Below are 8,667 nucleotides of genomic sequence, written 5' to 3' on the forward strand. Positions count from 1 at the left end.
GTAGAGGCGTGTGATTATTAACTGCTGTAAATGTTAGAGGACGGCAGTATCGCAGCTGCGCGGCTCCTATTAATGTCTCTGCTGGGGGGGGGGGGCTTGTCGTTCGATTAGACTCGCCTGTATAATAATATTTTATTGCACACTTAAGGGAATGGGTTTAATGTGTTTATTTATCAAGTAAATAAGGCAGTCCGAGCTGTTCATCTCCAAAGAAAATCCTTGCAATTCTGAAGCTGTCTGTTTATCAACTCTGAGCTCCTTGTTTTGCTTTCTGTCTCAACGACTCTGTGCTTTGCAGAGGCAGTGTCGTTTTTTTTTTTTGAATGGGAAATCCTGCACAGACAAGCCTGCTTTATTTCACACAGTGTGGTTTTACCCAGAGCTTCATTTTCAAGATGCATGTACAAGATTGAGCTATTATCTGACTGCGGTACCAAAAAAAAATCAAACAAAACTAGTTCTTAAGAAAGGTGGTATTAAAATGCTAAACAGCCACGCGAGAGTCTTCTAGTGTGCAACGTGTGAATCCTGGCGTGTGCTGCGTACCGCTAAAATCAGCCCCTTGGAGTGTCTCTGTGCGTGTCAGATGCGTGTACAAGCCCGCGGCGTCGCTCTCCCTCCTCTCGTTCTCCAGACAGACAGGGTGTGTGTGCAGGTGGAAGGGCATCAATGCTGCTGCACACTATCATTGTGCAGAGTGCTGAGAAATGTGTCTCTCAAACGCAGCACAGTGCACTACAGTACAGTACAGTGCATCAGGAGCCGTCCTGCCTGTGTGTAAATATCACACTCCCTGGCGGTTGTTCTGTCAGCAGGTTTGACTGTCATTTTTACAAATATGTTCTCATTTCCCCCCCCCCCCCCCCCCCCTCTTCTCTCTTAAAGGGGCCTCCTGGTTCACAGCCGTCGCCCCACGCACAGCCACCCCCACACAACCCCAGCAACCCCATGATGGGACCGCACAGCCAGGTAAGGCTAGGCAGAGCGCAGGGGTGGAACGATAGCACCGATCTCCCCGTACGTCCCACCGTCAGGGTGGGGAGCAATTCCTTTCAGTGGATTCCCCATTCCAAGTCTCTGCTCTACCTCGCAGCCTGGACCCGGCGATTCCAACTGGAATCGATTTAAAAGGGAATTGGAATTTGGAATTTGGAAGTGATTTTGAAAAGGAATTGGAATTGGAGGGTGGGAGGGGAGGAAGTTGACCCCCCCAGCCCTCATCACGAGACATGCGGTGGTGCTGATGGGCTACCTGTGCGATTCAGAACAAGAGGGAATGGTCATTTTAATGACGGACAGTTTGACACACGATGTTACACCAGTGCGGGTGGAGGGCTCTGTGCTGCACTGTACTGTGTTGTATTCCAAAACCAAGCGTTTCCTCAGCTGTGCACCCCCGTGAAACTCAGTGTATCAATGCATTCTCTTTCTTTAGCCTCCTTGACGTGTGTTAAATAATTGAAGCGTGCGGGGCCAGTTTGGAGAAGCGCAGGTGCATCACAATGACTTTGAGTTGCTCCCTTATTCCCGACTCAGTCGATATCATATTAATATTGCATTGCCTCCTGCCTTGGAGAGCGTCCTCACAGGCTCTCTCCAGTTAAACCCGTGTGTGTGGGTGGGTGTGTGTGGGTGGATGTGTGTGTGTGTGTGTGTGTAGGTGTGTGTGTGTGCGTGCGTGTAAGACGCAGCAGTTGAAATTCTACCGGGGACTCAGTTGTTGGATTTGTTTTTGTGCTGCTCCAGTGCTTTCGCACTGTGTGTCTCGATCCAGTTTTGCAAGACCTCTTGTTTGTGTTTGTGTGTGTGTGTGTGTGTGTGTGTGTGTGTGTGCGGTGGTGGGTGTGTGTGTAAGACGCAGCAGTTGAAATTCTACCGGGGACTCAGTTGTTGGATTTGTTTTTGTGCTGCTCCAGTGCTTTCGCACTGTGTGTCTCGATCCAGTTTTGCATGACCTCTTGTTTGTGTGTGTGTATGTGTGTGTGTGTGTGTGTGTGTGTGTGTCGCAGTCTGATCCTTCAGGTGCTTCCCTGCGTGGGTCTGTTTTTGGCACTCTTTGTTCTTGTGTTGCATTGATCCTGTTGATCTGACCTGTTCAGTTTTCCTCTTGCAGTTTCTTATCACAAAGCCGTAGCTGGGGTGGTCTTGTAAATATAAGACAGCACACGGGGACCTTGCTATTGATGTGGTAGTCGGGGGTGAGGGGGGAGGGGGGTGGGGGGGTGGGGCTTTTTCTCCTGGTCTCCAGTCTCAACACTTTCTTCAGACATGTTTTCATCTTGCAATCATTTTTTTTCTGATTTTTTCACTTTTCTCTTTTTAACCTGTTTTTTGCTTGCAGTGAGATGGAGAAAAACAAGAAGCTCTCTTTCTCCTCTCCCTCTCTCTCTCTCTCTCTCTTCTTTCTCTCTCTGACTCTCTCTCTCTCTCTCTCTCTCTCTCTCTCTCTTTCTTTCTCTCTCTGTCTCCTCTCCTCCGACGCCTCTTAATGAGAATTATGCTGATTTTTAATATTTATTTTCTCCTCCACGTTGCAGCCTTTCATGTCTCCGCGGTACCCAGGCGGGCCACGCCCCTCCCTCAGAATGCCAAATCAGGTAAAGAAAATCTCTAATGTTTGCATTTATCCAGCACTGGCTGTAGGACATGCAGTTGTGTGGAAAGGCTGTTGATTGTTAATGGTTCGCTCTCTCTCTCTCAGCCCCCAGGCGGAGTTCCGGGGTCACAGCCTCTCCTACCCAACAGCTTGGACCCCACGAGACCGCAAGGTGAGGCCCAGGCAAAGGAAAGGCGAGGGGGGGGGGGGGGGGTACCCCGGTACCCCGGTACCCCGGTACCCCGAAAGCTGTACAGCAATAGGCAAGCATGGTAAAGCACAGAGAGGTGCGGTAAAGCATATTAAACAAACTGTGGTCAATGCAGAATATAACCATGTGAAAAGCATGAGGGAAGACTGCACAATCACTGTGCATATGGACTTTGCTTTTCCTAACGTTACACTGTGTGTGAGTGTGTGTGAGTGTATATTATACTATGTATTTACAATAGTTGTTATTTAATGTGCTTTACCATACCTCTCTGTTCTTCACAGTGCTTTGCCATGATTTCACTGTGCTGTGTTACACTTTGCTGTGCTTTTTACAATGGTCTGTCAGTTCTGTTTCCTCAGGGTAACACGCTGCGATGATTCTAGTGGGATATTATTGATCAATTAAAAAGAAGAGTGTTTCTCCACCATATTCTGTTCCAGCAAAAAAAAAAAACTTTATCGAGGTTAGGAAGCTGCAGGCCTCTTATTTGAAGTGCCAGGGGAGTTAATGCCTTGAAGTTTGAAACTGTAGCATTAAGCCACTTATCAACTTACTTGCAAGTCTTTGAGTCAGCGTGAGTTTACACTGTTGGTTTCACTCGGAGTGATTTTATTTTTTTTCAATCTCTCTCTCTCTCTCTCTCTCACTCACTCTCTCTCTCTCTCTCTCTCTCTCTCTCTCTCTTTCTCTCTTTCTCACTCTCTTTTCCCAGGGCATCCGAACATGGGCGGGCCAATGCAGAGAATGAACCCCCCGAGAGGGATGGCAGGGATGGGGCCACAGGTGAGCCACAAAGAGTGGAACCCAGTGCCAGGGCCTCCTCCCTGGCTGTTCCAACAAGCACCCTCCCCCCTCGGAGCACGGGCACTCACCCCCCCCCCCCCCCCCCCCCCCTCTGGGCCCGGGCGCTCATCCCCCTCGGAGCGCTTGTATCATTTTGGGAGGATTGGTGGCTCCTGTTTGAAGCGGCTGCCGTTCCTCCCGTCACAGTCTCGCTCCCTGACTTCTTTATTTCTTCTCTCTGCAGAACTATGGGGGAGGAATGAGACCCCCACCCAGCTCGCTAGGGGGCCCTGGCATGCCTGGGATGAACATGTGAGTAGCAGTGGGGGGCCTGATTTGAAATGCATGGGCAAGAATGCCAATGCATCAGCTTAAGGAAGCCAATGCATGAGCGAGGTCTGAAATGAGTAGCATCCAAACAGCCCATCAGCAGTAGACCTCAGTCAGTGAGCTGTTTGATGGCAGAGTCTTGACGTTTCAGTAACTATTGGACCTGCACGTTGTACCAGAGTGAGTGAGTGAGCCAGCCCTCCTGTGGTGTGCAGTAACTGGGCAGAGGAACCTGACTGACTTCTCTCTCTCCTCTCTCTCTCTCTCCTCTCTCTCTCTCTCTCTCTCTCTCCTCTCTCTCTCGCTCTCTCCACAGGGGTCCGGGAGGAAGGGGTCCCTGGCCGAATCCTAACGCAAACTCGGTAAGTTCTTGTAACACCAAAAGTAACTTCTTAATAAATCAAATGTATTTATTGTATTTACAAACTCTCAGGGCTTTGGGAAAATAAGCTTAGAGGGGAGGGGAGGGGAGGGGGGTGGGGGGCTGCACCCGTTAAAATATTGAACGATACTTTTTCATACAGAGCGTACCAGCGGGCGTCCCTGTTTTAATGACCGGAGGATTCTCTCTGTCTTGTTTTCACAGATAGCATATTCCTCGTCGTCTCCAGGGAATTACGTGGTGAGTGAAGTGATAAACCCTGACCCTGACCTTAGCTCCAGCACTAACCCTGACCCTGACCTTAGCTCCAGCACTAACCCTGACCCTGACCCTGACCCTAGCTCCAGCACTAACCCTAACCCTGACCCTGACCATGACCCTAGCTCTAACACTCCCCCGGGAGCGGTGTTTTTATCCAGTCTTGTTTTTCTGGGATATCCGCGAGGCGCGCTCGCCCTGCTGCTGGCCTGTCCGTTACTCCGTGCTTCGCTTTTCTAAACGTTTCTCTGTTGCATTTCCTAAAGGGTCCACCGGGGGGAGGCGGTCCGCCAGGCACTCCCATCATGCCCAGCCCAGGAGGTAAGCCTTTCTTTTCAACACACAAGGGAGGGTTCTGCATGTTAAAAGCAGCAGCAGCAGCAGCGGGGTTTGTCCTTAAACATCCTTTTCAATAACTACACTTTTTTTATATTTTTTTATAAACCTACAGTCTGGTCCCATGACAACCTGTGATTTTATTTATTTAAATGCGCTCTCCTTTTCTTTAATAAAGCTAACGCGCTCTCCTTTTGGTGTATTTTTCAGACTCTACAAATTCCAGTGAAAACATTTACACAATGATGAACCCAATAGGACCTGGAGGCAGCAGACCCAACGTAAGCACTGGGGAGGGGAGGGGAGGGGAGGGAGGAGGAAGGAGGAAGGAGGAGGAGGTGGGGGGGGTGGAGGAGGGAGTGTACAGGTATCGCACACCTCCAGTATGTGCGCTGCCTCTGTCCTGCCCTGCGAGGGGCTCTGACGGTTCCTCCGTTCCTCTCTGCAGTTCCCCATGGGCCCTGGTCCAGATGGTCCGATGGGAGGGATGGGCGCGATGGAGCCGCACCACATGAACGGGTCGTTAGGTGAGAGGGGAGAGGGGTAAACTAATTAACATAACGAAGCTTTAGGAGCCCAGGACCGGGTTATCAGATATTAAAATAAAGTACTAATGTGCCGCACTGATGCCTTCCAGTGGCTGAAGCAGGGATGACCGTGTTCAGTATCGGCTGCATTCAGTACTGAGGAGTGAAGCTCACCTCCCTCATGACTTCATTTGTTCTGCATCTGTAATGAGCCAGTGTTTTATCTGGTTTTGTTTTAGGGTCTGGGGACATGGATGGGTTGCCAAAGGTAAGGTGTTTTTTATTTATTTTTTTTTGTAACAGGGATCACTTTTTGAACAGCTAATTTAATTAGTTTAAAACCGTTAGCAGCTTACAAATGGGTTTGTGTCATGAGTTCCAAACAGAGTCCCGTATCTCCGAGGCGCTGGCTCAGTTTAATGAACAGGAAATGAGGCGATCGATTGATTGATTGATTGATTGATTGATTGATTGATTGATTGATTGATTGATTGATCGATCTCCTTCTGTTCCAGAATTCTCCGAACAACATGGCAGGGATGAATAACCCCCCCGGCACTCCGCGAGACGACGGCGAGATGGCCGGCAACTTCCTGAACCCGTTCCAAAGTGAAAGCGTGAGTACTCTCGCAGCAGCACAGCGCCCTGACATGAGGGAGGGGGCGAGCAGGGACGCGGCGCCACAGCACAGCGCCCTGACATGAGGGAGGGGGCGAGCAGGGACGCGGCGCCACAGCACAGCGCCCTGACATGAGGGAGGGGGCGAGCAGGGACGCGGCGCCACAGCACAGCGCCCTGACATGAGGGAGGGGGCGAGCAGGGACGCGGCGCCACAGCACAGCGCCCTGACATGAGGGAGGGGGCGAGCAGGGACGAGGCGCCACAGCACAGCGCCCTGACATGAGGGAGGGGGCGAGCAGGGACGAGGCGCCACAGCACAGCGCCCTGACATGAGGGAGGGGGCGAGCAGGGACGCGGCGCCACAGCACAGCGCCCTGACATGAGGGAGGGGGCGAGCAGGGACGCGGCGCCGCAGCACAGCACCCTGACATGAGGGAGGGGGACAGCTCCGAGTGCAGAGCACTGTCACCCATTCCAGGGTTTAATGCATGCTTGATTAGCCTCAGTGTGCAGGTAACCAGCTCAGGGGTGCATGTGTGTGCGTGTGTGCGTGTGTGTCTCATTGAACTCGTAGTAAAACCAGGAATGTAAAACATTGAATCAGAGTTCCTAAGTACAGACTTAGCTTTTTGTGAGTTCTAATAAATTAGTCTGTGAATACTTCAAACAATTGATTGTGCTCTCTATTTTTTTCACTCTCTTTTCCAGTATTCTCCCAGCATGACGATGAGTGTGTGATTTTCCCCCGCCCCCACCGTCCCCCCACCCTGTGCGACCCCCCCCCCCAGACCCCCGATCTCCCGTGCACCCTCCCCTGAGAACGAGGGCTGCATATTCACAGCACCCAGCAGGGGGCAGGACACGACCAGAGGACTCCAGAGAAAGCCAGCAGAACTTCGACCGACCCAAGAGTGTGCGCCTCACTGACACCCCACCCAGACAGACAGACAGACAGACAGACAGCAGGTGTATTTAAAGACTGTCCCCAAACACCTACCTGTATCTACCTGCAAACACCTTTCCACTATTCTTCTTGTTCTTGTTGTTGTTTAATATTGTAATGACATGGCAGCAGCAGCGCCCCCTGTAGGTGAGTTGCCATTCAAACATGTAAAGGTGGTTTGTGTGGTTTTTTTAAATGTTTTTATTTTCCTGGGGCAGGAGGGGGAGGGGGAGGGGGAGGGGGGTTTGAATTCTTTTAGTTTTTATGTAAAGGGCACATGGAATCACTAGGAAGCACACCCGAATGCTGAAGCACTGTAGCGACCGTTCTGTTTACAGGGACGCGTTTTGTTTCAAGGTGTGTGTTTTTTCTGTTTCATTTTCTCATGTAAATGTTTTGGAAGTGTCGCTTCTCCTGCTCAGTTTTCAACAGCTCTTCGGAGGAGAGGGAAAGCTTCGCAGAGCAAACGGGCTGTTTTTTATTTTTCATTTCTCTCTCTCTCTCGTCTTTCCTCTGCGGGAAAGAACTGCATTGGGGGCCCGTGGCTCAGGGCCATAAGCTGCTAAACCCTGTTTGTCAGGACGTCCCACAGGGAGAGAGCGAGACAGAGAGCGAGCCTGCACTGGCTTCAGCAGAGCAGGGTGCTGGGCTGGGCCTGTTTCTCAACAACTGGAAAACAATCTGGGTTTAATTATTATTATTTTTTTTAAATCATGTGCCTAGTTTTTAATTTATATTCAAGATTTTAAAAAAATAAAATAAACTTCACCAAGACTTTTTACCAAAGTTCTGGCTGATTCCTTTAAGTCACGATAATTAACGCGACAGAGACTGTTGTATATTTTTCACAGATTAGTACACCATCAGCAGCCCCCTTTGCAGGGTCCTGGCAGTACGTGACGTTTCCTAATAGATTGCTTGACTTAAAGTGACCATAAAGTGACGTCTCCTGAATTCTGCGCTCTTACTCTGTTCAGACAGGCTCCTGGTCCTGTTGTGAAGTGCATTACCAATCTGCAGTACCCTGTCCAGACTGCTCAGCTACCTCCTGACATCTCCCAGTGATTTTGTTTAGAAGTACATGAATTAAAACTAGATAGTAAGTTGTTAGCCCCGCCCCTGGCCTCTCTCTGACCTCGTCTCAGTAAGTTATTAGCCCCGCCCCTGGCCTCTCTCTGACCTCGTCTCAGTAAGTTATTAGCCCCTCCCCTGGCCTCTCTGACCTCATCTCAGTAAGTTATTAGCCCCTCCCCTGGCCTCTCTGACCTCGTCTCAGTAAGTTATTAGCCCCGCCCCTGGCCTCTCTCTGACCTCTCTCAGTAAGTTATTAGCCCCGCCTCCAGCCTCTCTGAACAGTCCGGACACACCCCTTCAGTTCTGTATTATTTGTGTTGTTGTTGTTTATTATTTAAGTGTGTAAAAGTAAGAAAACGGCTGAGGGGGCCTGTAGGTTCTGCACACAAGGGGAAGGTGATCCAGCCTCTTCTTGAGCAGATCAGGAGCTGAGAATCCTTCTAGCAGCCTGTCGTCACTCACTCACATTATCGATGTTCGATGACCGCTTTAAAACAGAACCGAACCTTACCCAAGCCCCGCCAAAGTGTCTTCAGTGGGCTAACCCCAGGGATGGGAACAAGACTCCCGTTGCAGAGCAGTTCGATCCGTTCCTCATTTTAC

General features: G+C 50.3%; 1 protein-coding gene across 2 annotated transcripts in view; it reads left to right on the forward strand.

The window, feature by feature from the left end:
- Positions 1-7,211, forward strand: part of LOC117966364 (single-stranded DNA-binding protein 3-like) — a 35,835-nt gene extending 28,624 nt beyond the window's left edge. The window contains exons 6-18 of one of the 2 annotated variants that reach the window (XM_059014876.1): positions 886-969; positions 2,538-2,597; positions 2,702-2,768; positions 3,523-3,593; positions 3,838-3,905; positions 4,240-4,285; positions 4,510-4,545; positions 4,830-4,884; positions 5,110-5,180; positions 5,348-5,426; positions 5,666-5,694; positions 5,942-6,043; positions 6,756-7,211. In XM_059014876.1, coding sequence (XP_058870859.1) covers positions 886-969; positions 2,538-2,597; positions 2,702-2,768; positions 3,523-3,593; positions 3,838-3,905; positions 4,240-4,285; positions 4,510-4,545; positions 4,830-4,884; positions 5,110-5,180; positions 5,348-5,426; positions 5,666-5,694; positions 5,942-6,043; positions 6,756-6,785 — 798 coding nt within the window. In that variant the 3' untranslated portion in view covers positions 6,786-7,211. The remainder of the gene's footprint in view (positions 1-885; positions 970-2,537; positions 2,598-2,701; positions 2,769-3,522; positions 3,594-3,837; positions 3,906-4,239; positions 4,286-4,509; positions 4,546-4,829; positions 4,885-5,109; positions 5,181-5,347; positions 5,427-5,665; positions 5,695-5,941; positions 6,044-6,755) is intronic. The other variant, XM_059014877.1, reaches the window with a different exon arrangement.
- Positions 7,212-8,667: the final 1,456 nt, after the last annotated feature.

The sequence above is a fragment of the Acipenser ruthenus genome, chromosome 49 (genome assembly GCF_902713425.1).
Source record: "Acipenser ruthenus chromosome 49, fAciRut3.2 maternal haplotype, whole genome shotgun sequence".
Classification (NCBI taxonomy): domain Eukaryota; kingdom Metazoa; phylum Chordata; class Actinopteri; order Acipenseriformes; family Acipenseridae; genus Acipenser; species Acipenser ruthenus.